General features: G+C 36.0%; 5 protein-coding genes across 8 annotated transcripts; 4 read left to right on the top strand and 1 right to left on the bottom strand.

Annotated features, from left to right (window-relative positions):
• Positions 1-4,452: 4,452 nt before the first annotated feature.
• Positions 4,453-4,906, top strand: LOC17883683. The gene has a single exon (XM_006290003.2). The coding sequence runs from the start codon at positions 4,510-4,512 to the stop codon at positions 4,888-4,890; it is 381 nt and encodes a 126-aa protein (XP_006290065.1). The 5' UTR covers positions 4,453-4,509; the 3' UTR covers positions 4,891-4,906.
• A 1,254-nt stretch (positions 4,907-6,160) lies between these two features.
• Positions 6,161-8,227, bottom strand: LOC17884439 (auxin-induced protein 6B). Of its 2 annotated transcripts, none has more exons than XM_023781181.1 (3): positions 7,920-8,227; positions 6,804-7,371; positions 6,161-6,459 (listed from the first exon to the last, which is right to left on the bottom strand). In XM_023781181.1, exons 2-3 carry the CDS (start codon positions 7,258-7,260, stop codon positions 6,428-6,430), a joined length of 489 nt encoding a protein of 162 aa, XP_023636949.1. In that variant the 5' UTR covers positions 7,261-7,371; positions 7,920-8,227; the 3' UTR covers positions 6,161-6,427. The 2 variants fall into 2 exon arrangements, with proteins under 2 accessions (XP_023636949.1, XP_006288810.1); XM_006288748.2 differs by having other exon boundaries at positions 6,804-7,349.
• Positions 8,228-9,281: 1,054 nt separating this feature from the next.
• LOC17883531 lies at positions 9,282-10,455 on the top strand. Its single transcript, XM_006289857.2, has one exon. The coding sequence runs from the start codon at positions 9,685-9,687 to the stop codon at positions 10,321-10,323; it is 639 nt and encodes a 212-aa protein (XP_006289919.1). The 5' UTR covers positions 9,282-9,684; the 3' UTR covers positions 10,324-10,455.
• A 1,416-nt stretch (positions 10,456-11,871) lies between these two features.
• On the top strand, positions 11,872-12,747 carry LOC17882910 (pectinesterase inhibitor 3). The gene has a single exon (XM_006288610.2). The coding sequence runs from the start codon at positions 11,988-11,990 to the stop codon at positions 12,606-12,608; it is 621 nt and encodes a 206-aa protein (XP_006288672.1). The 5' UTR covers positions 11,872-11,987; the 3' UTR covers positions 12,609-12,747.
• A 2,789-nt stretch (positions 12,748-15,536) lies between these two features.
• Positions 15,537-21,282, top strand: LOC17884034 (auxin response factor 7). 3 transcript variants are annotated; one of them, XM_023780706.1, is made up of 13 exons: positions 15,537-16,346; positions 16,650-16,762; positions 16,869-16,964; positions 17,073-17,129; positions 17,213-17,368; positions 17,456-17,540; positions 17,631-17,721; positions 17,800-17,964; positions 18,058-18,253; positions 18,354-18,492; positions 18,571-20,591; positions 20,672-20,862; positions 20,945-21,282. In XM_023780706.1, exons 1-13 carry the CDS (start codon positions 16,301-16,303, stop codon positions 21,123-21,125), a joined length of 3,537 nt encoding a protein of 1,178 aa, XP_023636474.1. In that variant the 5' UTR covers positions 15,537-16,300; the 3' UTR covers positions 21,126-21,282. The 3 variants fall into 3 exon arrangements, with proteins under 3 accessions (XP_023636474.1, XP_023636475.1, XP_023636476.1); XM_023780707.1 differs by lacking the exons at positions 15,537-16,346; positions 16,650-16,762; positions 16,869-16,964 and having other exon boundaries at positions 17,213-17,318; XM_023780708.1 differs by lacking the exons at positions 15,537-16,346; positions 16,650-16,762; positions 16,869-16,964; positions 17,073-17,129 and having other exon boundaries at positions 17,279-17,370.
• The last annotated feature ends 80 nt before the right edge of the window (positions 21,283-21,362 follow it).

Below are 21,362 nucleotides of genomic sequence, written 5' to 3'. Positions count from 1 at the left end.
TTGTAAATGATCAAAAAATATTTTTGAATTAGTTTTTAATATTTTTTTTTTCAAACTTCATGTAGTTAAAAAATCTGCAATTTAAAAAATAATGCAATGTTTTCAAAAAAAATTTCCATTATCTATTCTTTAACCAACCCATGATCTCTCTAACTACTCAAATCAAAATATTATATAAATAAAACTAAAGAGGTTTTTTTCAGTATACTCTTTTTGCCTAGATCGACATATACAGAAGAAAAAGAAAAAAGCTTTGGGAGTTATCTCTTCTTCTCCAAGTCTCCAACTTTTGGTGAATCAAGATATCTCCAACGCATAGTCATATCAGTCACTTAATCTTCTAAAACCTTTGAAGGTAAATATGTTTTCTTTGTTTCTCTATAATGTAAATTATTAATTTTATCAAGCATTACTCTTATTTTTCTCTGTTATTTTTGTTTTCATACTCAGAAGATGAAGGATATCATTTCCACCAAGAAAAGAAAAGATGAAGGAAATCAAGACGATGAAAGGGAAAAAACATGGAATAAAACATATGTGTTTCGTAGAACACTTCAACATGAAGCAATTATAGTTTGAACATTGATCTAAGTTCATATCAATTTTTTTTCTTTGAAAATTAGCTGATGATTTTTCCTTTAGTTGGGTTGTATTTCTGATTTTAGTTTTTCCAATTTTTTTGTAATGATTACTATTTAATAATAATAAAATCTTATCAAGATATTCATAGATAATATTGAAAAACGAATTTTTCTATAACAATAATAAATATAAATAATATAATAATTACTGAATATATTCTGAATTATTAAAATTTAAAACCTTATCATCAATTATTAGTAAATTAATAAAATATTTTTTTAATAAACTGACACAAATATTAAAATACTAACATCATTTAAATAAATTGATATCAAAATTAACATCAATTCTTTAACCGAAACAAATATTAACATCACTTATTTGGACTGATATAAAAGTAGTATCGTTTAAAACAACCGATTCAAATATTTATAATATTTGCATCGATTTTTAATAAAACGATGTAAATTATTTGCATCACCATTTTTTACATCATTTAAATAAATGATGAAAAATTCTATTGCATCATTTATAAGTAATACAAAAAATCAAAATAAATGATACTAAATGGTCATTTTTTTGTAGTGACTTGATCTAATTATAATCTAAGTTGGTAGATATTGGAGGATATTATCTCTTGTGATGATCACAAATTCGAAGCATCTCTCCTTTTTTATAACCATTGTGTCAGAGTTATTTCTCATGATTAGTCCATATCATTTACATGTATCGTGTGATTAATTCATAAGTATATGGGACACTATTATCGATTGATTCTTATTAGGCAATCAATCATAATTTGGAAGAAAAAAAGAGATACTAATAATATAGGGAGAATTTTTAGGCTTCCGACAATATATATTTTGATGATATAATATATTGAAAAATAGACATCAAAGGATCCAAATGGGTCCTCGCTTACCAACATACACTAAGAGGGAATAAAAACGGTTTATTGAAGTATTTATGATACTTTCGGTATCGTTTTAAAAATGTTTCCTCAAAACAAATGTTTGGTTTTATTGTCCACGGGCTATGCACCACTCAGAAGTGGGGAACACACATGTGTGTGCATTCCCCTTTTGTTAAGACACTCCTCTGTTATTAAAAACTAAAGCTTATTTTATCAAACTTTATGTGTAAGTTTTACATGCTTTAGGTTTTTCAAAAGTTTAGATATTATGTGTGTTGCAATGGCGAACCTAAACTATGAATGCTATAATGTGAAATTTTTATCGATGGAGTTAGCGATAGTGTAACTATATATGTAATTTACATTCTTTAACCATGAAGTTCATAGTGAAGTTCATACTTATCTTCCAAACTATATAGTAAGGAAACAAAAAAAGTATAAAGCAATTGTAGTACTCAATCTTTTTTTTTTTTTATAGTACTCAATCTTGGCTTTGGCCAACATGACAAATTCTCAATCTCCGTATAACATAAATTAGTTTATCTTAAGTCATTTCATCAAACATTGTTTATACATTATATAATCAAATGTAAAATCCAAATAATATCTTTTGTCTTTTCTCAACGAGGTGCTAATTGATTCTTACTTTGAAGTTTGAAGGAGAAAAACCACAACCAATTTAGTCTTTCAACGTTTTGGCCTTTTGGGAAAGAAAAAAAAAATCAGTCGTATTTGCCTAAACGGTTCGTCTACACTCTACACAGCTTGACGCTTAGGCAGGTGAAGAGTCCCCCCAAAAAATATAGAACTTGCAATTTTTTCACTAACAAATTTATTTATGTTATTATATGAAGTCGTTACTCTCATCTTAATTTCTTCTATGTTATCTCTTACTTGGACTCTTCCACCAAATTTTATTATTTCGAAAATGTAATAATTAACATTATTGTCATAGTTTATTAAGAAGATTGATAAACTTTTTTCATTAATTATATAAGTAGACAAACTAGCTAAAAGGAGGTCCAATATTAAATACATATTAATATGTTGGTTACATGATTAGAAAGACATTTTGATGCTCTTGTGTCGGCTGATTATGATAACAATTTCTACGTAAAAAATTAAAAGAGAGACAAATCTTCCGGAACTCACATGCTGTAACAGTAGTCGCCAATACAACGTAAATGATATATACATTGCATAAATAAATAATGTCGGACTTCTAATCTAACCACAACAAAATGACAAAAATATTTGGCAATTTAATACATTGAAGTATGTTTTGTAACATGTTATGTGTTAGGGGAAAAAATGAAGATGGTATATTTTTTAATCAAAAATCAAGAATAAATAATAGTCTAAATTACTTACCTAACAAAAATAGTAGTAGCCGCTTTAAAAGTTCATGAACCTCCTTTAGTTGTTGGATTAAATTTATTACAATTAAGTGATTACATTAAGTTCATAGATTCCATTTATCTTGTTATTATGATCTTCCTTCAAAGATATATTGTCCATAAACGAGAAAAAGAAATGAGAACTCCATAAATTATTTAGAAGAAAAAAATGTAATGGTTAAATATACAATTAAGATTCGTTGAAAAAAGGGTGCAATAAAAAATTAAAAATGTATACAATGGATATACATTGCATAAAAAATAGTATACATAAAATCTTTACTTTTTTTTTTTTGGGTCAAACATAAAGTCTTTACTACCATCAGATAACTCCATACAAAGTTACGATGAAAAATCTAAAATACTTAAACAAAACTTCATCCGAAATAAATAGTTTTACACACTCAAAATCTCGAAGGGTCTTCTTTGTAGATGCAAGGTTTTTGTCTGATGCAGTGGCTGACTAATACAGGACGTGGTTCTAGAAGACTTAAGAAGACATGATTGAAGGATGAATGAAAAGGAAAAATAACTATTCTAAACTTGGGAGAATTGAAGTTTGATAAGGAAAAGGAAAAGAGCAAAAAGGAAAAAGGCTTTTCCTCATGAGATTTGGAAAAGTTCTCTTATGTGATTTGGGAATCATGGTGGCTATATATAGAGGTGCTAGGCACGTCCTAGAGAAGCAAGAGAGCTGAAGCATAAAGAATAATCTTTGAGAGCTTTCTGGTTTTGTGTGCGGCTTTGTTTCGCGATTGGTGCTTGTGTGATCAAGCTTCTTTGTTCGTCGGTGTGACGTGTGTGTGAAGTTGCTCCAGAGACTTGGAGTATTGAAGTCTAGGCTCATGAGGAGTTTAGCCCAAGATTAGGTTATCTTGGTTAAATCTAAACTCAGGGGGAGTTTAGTTAAGGGTATAGTTCAGAGCGGTAGTTCAAGAGGGGTGTGCTTGATTTACGCGTTTGCAAATTGGTTGTATTTGTTTTCTTGTTCTAGTGAAATCGAAATCTGGACTTGGTCCCGAGGAGTAGGAAAAACCGAACCTCGTTAACAAATTTTGTGTCTCATTTACTTTCTACACTTTATTATTGCCTCATCCGCACTTACATTCTTACCACAACGTGCATAGTTAAAAACGTTAGCAAATATTGCTAAAATAAAAATCATCATGGACCAATGATGATGTATATGGTTGACTGGGATAACAAAAACTTTTGGTGTGATGTGTGTGTTTGCATACATTTTTTATATAAAAGCAAAAGACTTTTAACGTGTGTGTGTGTGTGTTGTGACACTCGCTTTATTTTTTCTAATTTCATAATCATAATCTTTTCGAATATAATTGCTTCCGGCTCTTGGAAACTTATTTAGATTATTATTGGCTATTCCAAATCGGTTGATATGATAAGGTACCTGAGAGGCTTCGCTAATTTTTTTCTAGACAAGAAAACTTATAATTACGTGACTACCCCTCTAAGCTTTATATAAACAACTCCATTCTTGTTCCTCTCTTGGACATCGACATCGACATCTCTCTTTTCTCTCTATCTCTTACCGGAAAATTCAATACCGACTAATTACATCTCCGGCGTTAAAGACTCCAAACTCGAATCGAAAAAATGGCGAAAGGAGGAAACAAACTGATGAAGCTGAAGTCAGTTTTGAAGAAGTTCAACTCATTCAACAGTACCAAGATTAACCAACCATCGTCGGCTACAGCCAGTCACGGCCGATCCTCAGCGGTGAGTGCATTTCCCTCTGAATATCTTCAAACTGTCTACGTTGGACGAACACGTCGACCATACCGTGTGAGCTCTGACGTCGTGAGCCACCCGCTCTTCCAGCAGCTAGCCGCGGTTGATGGCGGCGAGGATGGTTCGATCTCCGTGTCTTGTGAAGTTGTCTTGTTTGAGCATTTGCTTTGGATGTTGGAGAACGCAGACGCAGACGAATCATGCCCTGAGTCAGTCCACGAACTCGTCGAGTTCTACGCATGTTAACTTCTTCTACCATTAATTTTAGGTCCAAAATATATATATATATATATTATGATTTATGTTTGTATATTCTATACTTCGTATACTTATACAGTCTTTTCGTTTAAAAGAAAAACTATTTTTATCTGTTAAATGATACAACAACGGATAAATAAAATGTTTTAGTGTGTAAAACATTAATGATTTACATTGTAATATAAAAATTAAAAATAAATCAATTATCAATTATTAATGATACAACAACGGATAAATAAAATGTTTTAATGTGTAAAACATTAATGACTTACATTGTAATATAAAAATTAAAAATAAATCAATTATTAATGGATGAAAAGTCATAAAACCAATTGCAATGTCAATAATGTTGATCAAAATATTTGGATATATACAAAATACTCGGAGCTAGGACGTCGGTCAAATGAGTTGAACCGGACTTCGTGAACTAGATCAATCACAGGTTACAAAATTTCAACCCTAATCAATTCATCTTATTTCATTGATTGGCCCGTATATTTAAAATATCTCACAAACAAATTAAAATATTCGTGACTATTTTGATTAATGTAAAATTTACCTAAAATTTATCTTCTTAAAAAAGAAACACATACAATTACAAATTAATCTTCCACACACACACAAAAACCCCTCTTCTATAATTTTTTTTTTTTTTTGTTTTCTCAGGAGATATGCTGACATGTTGTAAAAAGGTTTTGCATGTTCACAAATTAGTTCCTGAAATCCACATGTAAAACCAGTTCAAATGTTTCCCATTCTCGCCAATCTGTTTTATGACGTTTTACAATTCCAAAAAGTATATATAGTAGTAACTCAAAAGTAATATACTCTTTAATTTGTCCCCCACAGGAACATTATCCCATGGCGGCAGCACAGTTGGACCCGACCATAACAGTATACTGAACAACTTATTAGATTACGCATTCACAAATTATAAACTATATTCAAATTCTTGACAAATCAACCACACTACGTATACATCCATGATCCATGTAACCCTTAAAACTTCAAATATAAAGTATTTACACCAAATCCGATCAGTTCTTGACAATCAACCACAAGCCATGCATATATATATATATAAAGTATATACGTTTGTAGCATATTGTTCATTAGTCTAGTTGATTGACACACATAACAGTCGTTTTCAATAACAACAATGGACGAGAGAAGACAAGAAATGTGCACATGTTTTCGTACAAGAGTTTTTATTTTATTTTTTTGTTAAATTTCAAATCACACTTTGACCACCAAATCCTTTCACATCTAACATATATATATATATATGTCCTAGAAAACTCATATCGTCATTGACAAAGAATGGAGAAGAAAGAGAGAAAATAAATAAAAAAAACCAGGAGCACACACAAAAAAAATGACCTGATTTTACAATTACACCCCAAAGTTATCATCCCTAATAGTTTTCCATCAGTATATATGATTAATTAAAAGATAACAAGAATCATTGTAACAAATGAAAAGTTTTAAAAGATTTTTTTTTTTTTTTTTGTCACTTGGCTTGTATTTACTCTTCCTTTTCTGCTACTGCATCCCCATCTGCAAAAGACAAGACAAAACCATCAATGTTGCTTTAGTTTCTCAAGAATCACCACAACAATACTGACCAATCTATTGCTTGATTTCTCATCAAACAATTTGTAAAGTTTCTTGTGATTGTTAAGGTCAAAAGATCATAAGACCATGGTTGCCATTATACATCTAAAGGCTTAGTCCGGCCCATTTTGAGCCCAGCACGTTTCTAGCCCTGATTAATCATGATTTTAAACCCATTCCTGATTAAACATGGCTTGACAAACAGGATTTGAGTTCATGGTATGATTCCTAAGATAGGAGAGGTCTTTTCTACCAAAAGAAAAGATAGGAGAGGTCCTTGAGCTTACCGGAGTTGTCATCATCATCAGGTTGATGATCTTTAGGATTGTTCTCCATGCATTTTAGCAAGTACTTGAAAGTCTCGACCTCGCAAGGGATGGTGAGCGCGCCACTCTGATCAAAACCAAACTCTTCCTCTGCTTTCTCAAGCAACACCTTGAACAGGGAGTGGCTGAGATAGCTTGTCGGTATGATAAACCTCCTTAGCTCTGGTCCAACATAAACCGCAAGATACCCTTTAGGAACATCATGAGGCGGCTCAGGGCTTTGGCAGTTCTCCTCATCCGAGTCAGCGTTCTTTACACCTAACAGCCTCTTGTTGATGGCCGGTGCAATCAGCTCAGCCGCCAATGGAGGAACATCTGACTTGGGGCCTATCGTTACGGTTTGCCATTTTTGCAGAATCTCCTTAAGCCTCACGATCTGCCTGATTCCTGTTAGCTTTGCCGCGTTGTTTTCATCCATTTGCCTAATTATATAAGACCCCGCACACTCTTTTCGTTAATGAGAGATCAAATGATGTCACATATGATCTTCTTCTTCCCTTGTTGTAGCTGCATTTACAAATACCATAACCTAAATTGCATCAACAATAAAGAAATACACACACATTACACAATTCTATGACCCCCTAAGTCAATTTGAAACATAACTATCTATAAGTCTTAGATTAAATATATTACTTGAAGAGAAAAATAAAAGAAATATATATATCAGCAGCCAAAACAGAGGACCCATCCACATCTAGTACAGAGAAGCAGATCCCAATGCCGTCTTTGTCACGGAATGTTTTTTTCTTTTCTTTTCTCAGATTCATTGCAAACCACAAATATTGTTTTGAGTTTGGTTTTTATGAACATGGAATCTTTCGTAACCCTTTAAATCAGATCAATCTCAAGAAAACATCAAACCTTTAAGGGGTTTTTTTTTTAGTATCTCAAGAACACAGTTAAAAAAATTGAATCTAGATTTAGATCCGGATCCGTTATATATATATATAAAAAAATCTCAGAAAATTAGGAATAGCTCTCAGATGGAAACAAACACCCAACCCTAAAATCTATGAAACAAAGTCGTGTAAAATACGTAAGTATATACATTATCAGAAAATATAAGATTATTACCTGAAGAGGAAAACGAGTTGAAACGTTCCTAGTTATGTTTTACGAAGACACGATGAAGAAGAACGCACCATGCAAAAAGGAGCTCCCGAAGGTTTTGTTTTTGTGTTTTTGTTTTTTTTTTGGCTTCGATCTTATTTTAGGTTTTTTGTTTTCTGTTTGTAATCGGAGACTGGGAGAGCTCAAAAACAATTATATGAGGAAGAGATGTTTTCAAGTACTTTTCTGAAACTAAAACAAAATATTAAAAAATAAAAAACAATGAAAACTGAAAAAAAGGAAAAAAAATCAATATAGAATCTAAATATATTTGGTGGGGTAAAATTAAAAAAAAAGGAATTAGGGAGAAGCGAATTTTGGGAGATGAGGATTGGCTTTATTTGGATTTTTATAGTTTCCATTGATTCTCTCTCGCATGATCATTTTTCAGATTTTTTTTTTAAAAAAATTTTGGCTGGCTTTCCCGTCACTTTCGGCTTTTCAGGTTCTTCTGTTTTATTTTCTCACCTTCTTCTCGATGATGTCCTAACCCAAAGTTAACTTTATTTTACAATATGACCCCTGTACTCTTACTTTATCAACTAATCTCCTCAAATCCGTGTGCCTTTTGTTAAAGTTTATTTAAGAAAAATAAAATTATGTGATATATGCGTAAGTAAGTTGATTAGCTTATGTCCAAAAAACAAAATTAAGATGAATTGTATGTCCAGAAGAATTTGTTTTTAAAAAAGTGGGTTTATTTAGTTCTAGTGAAATATTAATTAAACTGTGGATTTCTTATTAGTGTATAAGATTGTGGCCTCGTGGGTGTATTTCCTTATGGATTATGGATGGATTTGGCAAAATCTTCTCACATGTGAAATGTTTTTTTGATTCTTTAGATGTCTCAAAATTAATTTCTTAAAATTAGACATTTTAAAAATCTAATGAAGTGGGCCGGAATGACCATTAAGACCATCAGGAACCTGATTAGCCTGTTGGTTTGGTTGGAATTAGACTAATCTAATGGGCTCGAAGGTGTGGTCTGTAATTAATTTAGTTCTTATTTGTTTCTTTTTTCTTTTGTGACCTATTTTGTTGATATGTAAGTAACTAAATATGACCTAGGTTGATATATATATATATATATATATGTTTCAATTAAGAAGAGTGATGATTAAGTTAACTTAAGATGAGAGTTAAAGTGTGTTAGAGTGAAATGAGAACAAGCGATTGTGAGCCAATTACTTCACTCAATTTCTTTGAATATTTGTTTTCAAGATACATAAATCTAAAAATTAAAATAAAATTTGAGTGATGGACGAACACGGAACATCCTCCACCTAGTAAATGATGCATCGGTCATGCACACAATCGTAAGCACATCACAGCAGAGCACAACAACAACAACAACAACGAAAAGGAAGAGTCGTATTGAAAGTCTTATTTTAGTTTGTTATGCATTTTTTTTGTTGTTTTATATTATTAAATTTTATTTGTGGTTGGGAATAACTCTTTGGGGCTATTCGCATCTTCCTTGTAACACAAAAGGCATCTTTCGCTCTCGATTCTGAGCATCTGCCAAATATTCATTCATTCTTCCACTTGCACCACATCCTACGGCTTAGCTTCCCTTACTCAACTTGCTCTTTCATCCAACGGTCCTCATCTCATCTCTCTCATCCCCATCCTTTATATAACCACTGATACCGTTCTCGTATTTTTTTGCATATCGGAATCCAAAGGGCAACAACACACAAATATATATATATATATCAAATAACCTAAGATGGCGACCTTGGAGTCTCCGTTAGAGGCTTTGGCTTTTGAGTACGCTAGCTTCGGTGTTTTCGCCGTCGTCAACAACGTATGGACATGGATCGCCGTCGTTACTGCCGCCGTCAGCTTCTGGAGGATCAGAGTCACAACCATCGGGGACGGAGACGGACATCATGCATGTGTCTTGTTAGAGGAATTATCCGGCTCGATGTCTGAACACGACGGATCCAGACGTCTCGAACCGAAATCATCAAGAACCGGTCCGGTTAAAGAAACGGTTGCGAAAACGCTGCAATCAAGAACTAATACGGTTGATGATCGGGTGAAAGAAACGGTTACGAAAACGGAGCCGTTAGTGTGGGATGAAGACGGAGTGACGAAGGGGGAGAAACTGACGATGTACTACGAGGTAGACTTTGACGTTGAGGTCGACGGTGTGAGGTGTCTTGACGGAGAGTTGATAACGGCCGGAGGAGGTTTGGGTTATTGTGGCGGTGAATGGTGGGAGAAATGGGAAAGAGTGATGAGGATGAGAAACGGTGATGACGGTTGGTATCGTTACGTGGATTTAACGGTGATCAACGGAAATGTCGTGAGGTTATGGGATGATTCTAACAGAACCAGTAACGGCCGGAGGTGTCTAAATTAGAGTGGCTCCTTTATTTTGGAAACTTTAATCTTTGAAACTTTCTTTGTTTAATTTTTTGTTGGTTAAGTTGTGAATACATTTGGGGACAAGGAGGAGGAACGCTTTAATTAGAAGAAAAACAATATTCATGAATCACGATTTCCAGTTAGGCCCATATAAAATTGACAACACGCATGTACTGTTTAGGCCCATTCAAAACTTGACTGCAGCACATGTAGTTGTTCGTGTTGCCAGGAACAGTCCGGTCCAGTCTAACCTAGAACCCGCAATATCCACACGTACATCTCTTTACACTTAGTCCTAGTCTAGTTAAGCTCGGTCAGGTTCAAACAGGACTATACTGTCTCCAGCTGGGGGTTTATTAATATAAATATTAGGGTGTAAACGATTAATATATATCAGGGTAATCAAAATGGATTACATTATAACATATTTGAAATTCTGATAAACAATATCAATCTCTGAGACCGCATTAACGCAATGTAATATCATATCATTTACTACCAGCTTCAATATATGTATAAAAAAATGGAAGTATAGTTTAACCAAATTTTAACATGAGTAAAAATGTGAAGTGTTATAAATTTGATGCAAGTGACGACGTTATGGAGATGTTTCTGGAACGAAGACAATGATCAGAACTGATGTCACACACGGCACTTAAGTCTCAAACATTGACATGGTGAAGATTGAAGAACTTAGTTTCTTGTGCAGACCGAAGAGGCTGCTAAGACCATCACAAAGGTAACTTTTACTCATTAATTAGACCTAGCTAGCTCACCTTAATGTATGATTGGATCTCCCAAAAATAAAACATACGAAGATGGGACATTTTTTTATTAAGTGGGTCCTTTACAGGAAAGCATCATTAAAGTTTAAATAGAGCCAAAACTTTTAACATATTTTGGTGTATACATTGATATACCAAATTGCTAATTTACCAACTAGATCGAGTTGATTAATCAAATACTGTATGAATTGCTGTTTGTTTTAAAATTCATTAAAAAAATAAAATAAATAAATAAAAAAATGTTAACTCGTTTTAACATTCCATGTAATAGATATAATTTACCCACATGAAATGATACAAAAAAAGTGGAGCAAAAAATGTGGTGTGGCAAGCAATTTAAATTAATGGCAGATAAAGATTTTGTCTCTTGAAAGCTCTTTTGTCAATTCATAACAAAACGTGGACCCAAACTTCTGAAACCTCTTTGCAAAAAAATAATAATTGGGGCATTGGTGACCAGTCCTCCAATAATTCCACATTTTTTGTTCTTTTTCGTAATCCGTTTGTTACTTAGTTATTATATAGAGTTTATGTATACGCAATGGAATTATGGACAGTCTCTCTTTTGTATTGGCTCTGGCCACTTCTCTGTTCTGTAATATGCGGTGCATTTAATTTTATTACATTTCCCCCATAATCAAAAGAGAGATGCTGTACCCCATTCATTCACCTTCTTACCCCTATATTCTTTACGTACACACGTAAAATAAATGAAATATCTGAGGGTGATTAAGTAAATGTTTCACGGACCTACGGCTTTAAATTCTTCTTACCCACCACTACTTCTTGTTCATTTTCAGACATAATTAAGTAACCCTAGTTTGGTCTCTTTCACTCAAAGTCTTAGCCGCGAGAGAGAGAGAGAAGAGAAGCTATGGCTCCTCCACATAAGCTTTTACTCTCCGCCATTGTCTTTACCGTCATTGTAGCTGCCACCACCGGACATGGTCGTGGTAATGATGGTGGTGGAGAAGATATCGTGCATTCCTCTTGCGAGCACGCGAGCTTCCCATCACTATGCGTCCGTACTCTTTCATCTTACTCCGGTCCAACCATCACCAACCGCCGGGATTTAGCTCAAGCCGCGGTCAGAATCAGCATCTCACACGCGCAAAGCGCAGCTAAGAAACTCGAGGCGGTGAGAGACTCGGTGGGGAAGAAGAAGCTGGAGAAAGGGCCGCTTGTGGACTGTGTGGAGATGATTGGAGACTCCGTGGACGAGCTGAGCCGTACGCTCGGCGTTTTGAAGCATCTCCGCGTCTCAGGCGGTTCGGCTAAGGAGTTCCGGTGGCAGATGAGCAATGCACAGACGTGGGCTAGCGCTGCGCTTACTGATGACGACACGTGTCTTGATGGGTTTCAAGGTATCGACGGTGAAATCAAAACGGAGGTGAAGCGATGGATGACCAAGGTGGCCAGGGTTACGAGCAACGCGCTTTACATGATCAACCAGCTAGATGACACACGTGGCAAACCCCATGTCGTACATCTTTGATGTTAAATATAAATAAGCTAGATCATCGTTCTAATGGACGGTCTTTAATTGTGTGTTGCCTCTAGTTTTCATTCGTGTGTGTTAATTGCAACAAGATATCAAAAAAATGTCTACTATATATAGAAATGAGTTTTTGAAACTAGACAATGTCCTTTTCAGTAGTTCTGAATTTCTGATCATATCATTATTGAGATAAACGGACTTTTTAATATTCTATGTCACTATACGTATTATGGATCCGTTGAGATTCGATTGAAAGATAGACTTGTGTAAGTTGTGTAGCTCTCGTACGTCATGTGATATTGTCTTCATATGAAACTGAAATCCGATATATAAGAGATTGATAACGTATGTATGAGTGTGTATTGTTTGACCAAGCTCGTGAGAAACAAGGCCCAGCAAGAAGGCCCATCATCAACATGACATAATAAGTCGTCGTCGAGGCTACTGATGAATTCGGGATGCATTCATCCACAGATGGACAGTGGACTATTTGCGCAAGAAGATCCGAATGAGCCAGCAGAGATATAAAAGAAACTTTTGGCATGTTTCTCCAATTATATATGATCAGCATTTTGAACAACTTTTTAACGAGTCCCATAGAGAAAAAAAATATATTTAGGGCCCCTTAAATGATCATTCCAGTTGATACTTATTCATGACGACAAAGAACTTTTAGTTTCCTCCTTTCATAATGAAATCAAATATCTAAAAATGTAGCTAGAAGCCTAGAATCTTTCATCTCCTAATTCACCCATACCAATATAATGTAATCTTAATCAAATTAATTTATTAGTAGATTGAAGTTAAATTTGGTGTTGTAAACAGTTTCTTAAAGTATATGAAAATCGCCCATGTAACATATATAGAATACAATCAAAGAAGGGACTATTTTATTTTTATCAATAATGTGATGTAGTGATATAATATAAGATAACGCATGTTAAGGATTAGTTTGAAAACAATGTATTTTCTTTCTTTAAATTTCAAGGAAGTTGTAAAATGTAGTATTTTCTTTAAATGGATTTGACTAATCTATAGGTCCACGGCGAAAGAGATGTCGCAAACCAGCTCATGTCATCACCAAACGATTTGAGCCAATGTAAAATTAGGGTGGGAGTGTGACCACGTCAGGTGGGATTTGCTGTGAGAGAGGAGGACCTTCTCTTTTCTTTTTTTCTTTTTCTTCTCTTTTAAAAAGAAATTAAACTTATCAAGAAGTACGATCGAATATTCGACAAAGGGACATATACAAAACCCACAAAAGGTAAAGACTGAAACCGTCAACGGTTAATCCACAACTATATCTCTTTGCATTGAAAATAACATGGGATCGTCCTTAAACATTCTATGCTATACTATCCCAGTACAGTACCGCTTTACAATACAAACCGTGATGGCCTCTTTCTTTACTGTCTCAAAGTACTTAAAGTATTAGTGGTATAAACTTTATATAGTTCATAAATAGTTGCATGAAAATAGTAAAACATTGTACAATAAGTCAAATCCAAAAATTCGAGTTTCTCTAGTCTAGCTGTAACTAAACTTCCTCCCAAGATCTCTGATAACCCATCTAACTCCAGAGTGCGTTTCTGTGGTTACGTATAATATATAGTAATACCAAGTTACCAACTGTCCAATTCATTAAACCGGCTATAAAAAATATTATGTTGTGATTTTGGACAAGCTTGTCCACTTTCCTCCAGATTCATATTTCTTAGACACATAGGACTGGTTTCGAAACTAGTCACACTCATTTTACCCTCCTCGGCAATGAACACGACCTAGAATCTTGGACTCTGTTATAGATTCCAACATATATACATGCATGAAGCTATAGTTTGGAGTTCATAATCTAATACATTTCAATCTTATATTACTTTTGTAATTAGAGAATTTTGAACGGAACAAAAAAGAATATCTGGGAGCTCTTTTAGGCCACAAAATCACTTCATAAGGTCGATTTTTGCATTCATCTAATCTCTCCAAAACGTCTGTCTTCATCTTCACGCATTTATTGCTAAGGGACATCATGTCGCTACTCGTTGCCACTTATTTGAATGGACATATATCCTATCATTCCACACACTATACTATATAGCCTATACATATATACATGTCCATTTTATAAGTATGTATAGTATTTTTATAAGTTTTGGATCAAAACCTAAAAAAACTAACAAAGAGGTCCCAATTTTTTTGTTTTTTTTTTGGGGGTCATTTATACTGTTTACAATTTACAGAGGTCAAGACGAAGCAAACAAACTTCCACCCACATGTAAAACACGATGTGTTTCTTATAAAATACTAATAAGTTCTTGATCCCTAATACCAAATCCACAATTAGCTAATTAGCCATGAAGCCAATTTAAATTTGGTAGCTTTCAAATTTATAAAATAAAGATATAGAGATTACTAACTATACATTACATTACTAAATTTTTAGGTTCCAGACTCGTCTATAACGCGATTGTAGTTTATACAACTAGAAGCTAACTATGTAAACCTTCACAAATTTTGATTTATTAAAAATAAACTCCACAGTTTTTTTAACAGTTTTCTTTATTTACTGAAATTCAGAAAATAATGTTCTTGACACTAAAAATGTATCTCAATGAATATAATGAGTAGTCAAAAATATAGTAATGCACTTTGATAAAATAACTAGCTAGTCAAATTAGTAATTTCTTGACAGCTCGTAAAAATACCATTATTAACGAAGTCTTACAACAATAGTAAACCTTAATGACAAACACTCATCAAAGTTTAACTTTTCAGTAAAGTTTTTTTTTTTTTTTTTGGCAAATAATACTATTTGTAGAGAGAATAATATTAAAATGTTCAAGCTGCCAGCACCAGCGAATATGTCGGCTTCATGAGCATTATTAAAAATAAAATTATAATAAAAATTAAATATCCCCAAAGAAAAATAAAAAAAAAAAGGAGGAAGAAGAAAAAGCTGTTCCTGTGCTTTAGCAGACCTTTTGGTAGTTGTCCTGGTCGCTGATCATCCCTTTCCGACAACTCTGATGCTCTTTCTCTCTCGCTTGAGCTCTCTGTCTGTCTGTCTTAATCTCTTTGCCTGCGATTCTATTTCTCCTTCCTTCTCTTCCGATTCTTTTTATCCATTTTCCCAGATTTTCTTTTTATAGAAACCCCTCTCTTTGATGCGCCAAGAAAGGAAAGCACAAGAGAGCAGCTGAATCAAGTTGAACTTGTGGGTTTTGGTTTTGTGGGTTTCTCTTTCTGAATTACCTGACTCGAGTTGAAGAGCTTCATTGAAAAGAAAAAAAAAAGATTCCTTTTTTAAGGTCTTGTGCTTTATATGTCTCTCCGGAGATTCCGCGTCTGAAAAGTCGTGGCCTTTGATCTCTTTGAGATACTTAAAATTTCCCAAGAATTGGAGTCTCTGTCGGAGATATAAAGCAGAGATCTTGGAGTCTCCATTTCGGATTAACGACTTTTTTTTTTCCTCTGCGGTAACTTGGATTGTAAAGAGTGGAGGAGCTTGAAAGCTAGGCAAAGAACTGTGATTCCCATTCCTTTGCAGTGAAGTGAAAGCTTGGGGCTTTTAGGTGTAAGCTGAAGATGAAGCTCTCACGTAAAGAGCTCAGCTTTGTATAAGCTCAGATTTAGATTATTATTGGGTTTGATTCTTCAGAGGAACTTTAGGAGTAAAAGATCAGTTAATCATGAAAGCTCCTTCATCAAATGGAGTTTCTCCCAATCCCGTTGAAGGTTTGTGTTTTCTCGTATTTGATCAAAGGTCTATCCTTTTAGTAAAAATTCATTGCTGGATTTGTATAGATTCAGTTGTAAATAAAGAGGTCAGATTTCTTGAGAAATCCTGAACTTAAGTACCTGAATTGAGTTGAGTTTTGCTTATTTCTACTTTAGAAGTAAGCTAAGTAACTGTTGTATTGATTTATCCAGTCCCGTACCTTTGAGCTTGTGGGGTTTAGTGCAGTTCTCTGATGGTAATAACTGAAGGATGATACAAATATTTGAAGTAATCACAGCTTTGGTGTTGTGTGAATGCAGGGGAAAGGAGAAATATAAACTCAGAACTATGGCACGCTTGTGCTGGGCCACTGATTTCGTTGCCTCCGGCAGGAAGTCTTGTTGTTTACTTCCCTCAAGGTCACAGTGAGCAAGTATGTTGTTTAATAAAGTTTTGGTATTATTCATGGCTGATCAAGAATGAGTCTCTGATTGAAATTTCATGCTGCTGTCCTGTTTTTTTTTTTCCCTTTTTCTTAGGTCGCAGCTTCAATGCAGAAGCAGACTGACTTTATACCGAGTTACCCGAATCTTCCTTCCAAGCTCATCTGCATGCTTCATAATGTTACTTTGAATGTATGACCTCTAATGTACTTTGAATGCTTCATAATCTTTCATTATCAATAATGGCCTCTACATTTAGATCTCTTAACATATTCTCGGCTAATTTTGATTGCAAACCAGGCTGATCCTGAGACGGATGAAGTCTATGCACAGATGACTCTTCAGCCAGTAAACAAAGTAGGTTGCATTTCAGTCAGTAACTCGGTTCTCAGTGTATTTGAGGTGTAGGGACTAATTGTTCTGAGAAACTTGTTGAACAGTATGACAGAGATGCATTGCTTGCTTCTGACATGGGTCTTAAGCTAAACAGACAACCTAATGAATTTTTCTGCAAAACCCTCACGGCGAGTGACACAAGTACTCACGGTGGATTTTCTGTACCCCGAAGAGCAGCTGAGAAAATCTTTCCTGCTCTGGTGTATATACAATGCTCTATTATATATCTGATAATTAGGATCTCTTTATTGTATTAGCTTCTTACATTGTTGGCAATATTCTGTTAGGATTTCTCGATGCAACCACCTTGTCAGGAGCTTGTTGCTAAGGATATTCACGACAACACATGGACTTTCAGACATATTTACCGAGGTTTTTTCCTTGATTTTGATAGATTAACTTATTCTATCAATTTGGCTAAGTAAACGGTTCTTAGGTTTTCAATATGTTGATAATTTTCAGGTCAACCAAAAAGGCACTTGCTAACTACAGGCTGGAGTGTGTTTGTCAGTACAAAAAGGCTCTTTGCTGGAGACTCTGTTCTTTTTATAAGGTATATCAATCTCAATGTGCCAATGCTCTTTCGGTATTTATTTGTCAAGATGCTAACTTCTTTTCACTTTCAATTAAGAGATGGAAAGGCGCAACTTCTGCTGGGTATAAGACGTGCGAATAGACAACAGCCTGCACTTTCTTCATCTGTAATATCAAGCGATAGCATGCACATCGGAGTTCTTGCTGCTGCAGCTCATGCTAATGCTAACAACAGTCCTTTCACCATCTTCTACAACCCAAGGTGGCGTATCTATGTTTCCTATTTTCTCCTATAACCATACTACATGCTTCTTTCAAGGCAATTTCTGAGGGAATTACAACCGAGTTTTTGCAGGGCTGCTCCCGCTGAGTTTGTGGTTCCTTTAGCCAAGTATACCAAAGCGATGTATGCTCAAGTTTCCCTCGGTATGCGGTTTAGGATGATATTTGAGACAGAAGAATGTGGAGTGCGTCGGTATATGGGTACAGTTACCGGTATCAGTGATCTTGATCCAGTGAGATGGAAAAACTCTCAGTGGCGGAATCTTCAGGTAGTTTAAGTACAAAAAGTCATGATAAAATGCCAGATTTGTCTTCTTGATACATTGCACCTTTCATTTTAGTTATCCCTTGTTTTTATTTCTGCTAAAGATTGGATGGGATGAGTCAGCTGCTGGTGATCGGCCTAGTCGAGTTTCAGTCTGGGACATTGAACCAGTTTTAACTCCTTTCTACATATGTCCTCCTCCATTTTTTCGACCTCGGTTTGGAGGGCAACCCGGAATGCCAGGTAAAATCTTTGTACCATTTCATTTCGACACATCATCTTTGAATCTCCTCAAGGATGGAAATTCCGGTGCTCTTGCAGATGATGACACTGACATGGAGTCTGCACTGAAGAGAGCAATGCCATGGCTCGATAATAGCTCGGAGATGAAAGACGCTTCGAGTACAATATTTCCTGGTCTGAGTTTAGTTCAGTGGATGAATATGCAGCAGCAGCAACAGAACGGCCAGTTACCATCTGCTGCTGCACAGCCAGGTTTCTTCCCGTCAATGCTTTCACCAACCACGGCATTGCACAACAATCTTGGCGGCACTGATGATCCCTCCAAGTTACTGAGCTTTCAGATGCCGCAAGGGGGGGTTTCCTCGTCAAATCTCCAATTTAACAAACCGAACGTGCAATCCCCAATGTCCCAGTTGCCTCAGCCATCAACTACGTTGTCCCAACAACAGCAGCTGCAGCAATTGCTTCACTCCTCTTTGAACCAGCAGCAACAACAATCACAGTCTCAACAACAGCAACAACAACAGTTGCTGCAGCAGCAACAACAGTTGCAGTCTCAACAACACAGCAATAACAATCAATCGCAGTCTCAACAACAACAACAACAACAACAACAACAACACTTGCAGCAGCAGCAGCAGCAACAACAACAACAATTACTGCAGCAACAACATCAACAACCGTTACAGCAACAGACTCAGCAGCAGCAGCAAAGAACGCAGTCATTACAATCTCACTCTCGTTCACAGCCACAGCCACAACCACAGCCACAGCCACAGCCTCATAAGTTGCAGCAACTTCAGCTTCCTCAGAATCAGCTTTACAATGGTCAACAAGCAGCGCAGCAGCTTCAGGCGCAACAACATTTGCAACCACAGCTAGTTTCGGGATCAATGGCAAGCAGTGCCATCACTCCTCCATCTAGCTCCCATAATCAAAGCTTTCAACAGCAACAACAGTCTAAGAAGCTTCAACAAGCTCACCACCATTTAGGTGCGAGCACTTGCCAGAGTAGTGTAATTGAAACCAGCAAGTCATCATCCAATCTGATGTCTGTACCGCCGCAAGAAACACAGTTTCAACGACAAGTAGAACAGCAGCAGCCTCCTGGTCTCAGTGGGCAGAATCAGCAAACACTTTTGCAGCAGAAAGCTCACCAGGCACAGGCCCAACAAATATTTCAGCAGAGTCTTTTGGAACAGCCGCATTTACAGTTTCAGCTGTTGCAGAGATTACAACAGCAGCAGCAACAACAACAGCAGCAGCAGTTTCTTTCACCGCAGTCTCAGTTACCACACCATCAATTGCAAAGCCAGCAATTGCAACAGCTGCCTGCTCTCTCTCAAGGTCATCAGTTTCCGTCGTCCTGCATTAACAATGGCTTATCGACGTTGCAACCACCTCAAATGCTGGTGAGCCGGCCTCAGGAAAAACAACACCCACCTGTTGGAGGAGGGGTCAAAGCTTATTCAGGCATCACAGATGGAGGAGATGCACCTTCTTCTTCAACCTCGCCTTCTACCAACAACTGTCAGATCTCGTCTTCAGGCTTTCTCAACAGAACCCAAAGCGGGCCAGCAATCTTGATACCTGATGCAGCGATTGATATGTCTAGTAATCTTGTTCAGGATCTGTACAGCAAATCCGATATGAGGCTAAAACAAGAACTTGTGGGTCAGCAAAAGTCCAAAGCTAGTTTAACAGATCATCATCTAGAAGCATCTGCCTCTGGAACTTCTTACGGTTTAGATGGAGGCGACAACAACAGACAACAGAATTTCTTGGCTCCAACTTTTGGCCTTGACGGTGATTCCAGGAACAGCTTGCTCGGTGGAGCTAATGTTGATAATGGCTTTGTTCCTGACACTTTGCTCTCGAGGGGATACGACTCCCAGAAAGATCTTCAGAACATGCTTTCAAACTATGGAGGAGTTACAACTGACATTGGTACAGAGATGTCTACTTCAGCTGTAAGAACTCAATCTTTTGGTGTCCCCAATGTTCCTGCCATTTCAAACGATCTAGCTGTCAACGATGCCGGTGTTCTTGGTGGTGGATTATGGCCAGCTCAGACTCAGCGAATGCGAACTTATACAAAGGTTCGGTTTTGCTCTGATCCCTGCTTGTTGAAATTTGGATTATGTTTTCGGTTTGACAAATGTTGTTAACTTTTGTACAGGTGCAAAAGCGAGGTTCAGTTGGGAGATCAATAGACGTCAACCGTTACAGAGGTTATGATGAGCTGAGGCATGATCTAGCGCGCATGTTTGGGATCGAAGGACAGCTTGAGGATCCGCAAACATCAGACTGGAAACTTGTTTATGTCGATCATGAAAACGACATCCTCCTCGTTGGCGATGATCCATGGGAGTAAGTAGAGAGCAATTACATTCATACATTGGACAGTTAGAAGTTCCTTTTTTAATAACCTTAAAAAACTTGGTTTCTGCAGGGAATTCGTTAACTGTGTTCAGAGCATAAAGATCCTTTCATCAGCTGAGGTTCAACAGATGAGCTTGGATGGGAACTTTGCGGGTGTACCAGTTACTAATCAAGCTTGCAGTGGCGGTGATAGTGGCAATGCTTGGAGAGGTCATTATGATGATAACTCAGCCACCTCGTTTAACCGGTGAAGGCAGAAGATCTCTCACAGACAAAGATTCTTTTTTCTTGGTTTTGTAATATAACTTTTCTTTGATAGCACTGTCTCATGTTTCCACTGGGCACTGTAGAGCATTTACCTGTAAAATATCTTCCACTAAGTTTAAAAGAAGGTTTTATTTGATGCGAGACTGTGAGTCATAGTTTCTTCCGAGTTAACTGTTCAATTTGAACCGATAGTAACAAAAATGCTAAGCGAGTCAATAGTT

Source organism: Capsella rubella, unplaced genomic scaffold (genome assembly GCF_000375325.1).
Source record: "Capsella rubella cultivar Monte Gargano unplaced genomic scaffold, Caprub1_0 scaffold_6, whole genome shotgun sequence".
NCBI classification, from domain to species: domain Eukaryota; kingdom Viridiplantae; phylum Streptophyta; class Magnoliopsida; order Brassicales; family Brassicaceae; genus Capsella; species Capsella rubella.
The sequence above is the reverse complement of the archived record's forward strand: the minus strand, read 5'-3'. Positions and strand labels throughout refer to the sequence as shown.

What these genes read in the sequence shown, in the direction of transcription:
- LOC17883683 (XM_006290003.2), top strand. Translation starts at nt 4,510, where the DNA reads ATGGCGAAAGGAGGAAACAAACTGATGAAGCTGAAGTCAGTTTTGAAG.
- LOC17882910 (XM_006288610.2), top strand. Translation starts at nt 11,988, where the DNA reads ATGGCTCCTCCACATAAGCTTTTACTCTCCGCCATTGTCTTTACCGTC.
- LOC17884034 (XM_023780706.1), top strand. Translation starts at nt 16,301, where the DNA reads ATGAAAGCTCCTTCATCAAATGGAGTTTCTCCCAATCCCGTTGAAG. An exon ending in AGGGCAACCCGGAATGCCAG is followed by an intron (nt 18,493 to 18,570) that starts GTAAAATCTTTG and finishes GTGCTCTTGCAG; the next exon opens with ATGATGACACTGACATGGAG. An exon ending in GTTGGCGATGATCCATGGGA is followed by an intron (nt 20,863 to 20,944) that starts GTAAGTAGAGAG and finishes TGGTTTCTGCAG; the next exon opens with GGAATTCGTTAACTGTGTTC.
- LOC17883531 (XM_006289857.2), top strand. Translation starts at nt 9,685, where the DNA reads ATGGCGACCTTGGAGTCTCCGTTAGAGGCTTTGGCTTTTGAGTACGCT.
- LOC17884439 (XM_023781181.1), bottom strand. Translation starts at nt 7,260, where the DNA reads ATGGATGAAAACAACGCGGCAAAGCTAACAGGAATCAGGCAGATCGTG. An exon ending in TGATGATGATGACAACTCCG is followed by an intron (nt 6,460 to 6,803) that starts GTAAGCTCAAGG and finishes TGTCTTTTGCAG; the next exon opens with ATGGGGATGCAGTAGCAGAA.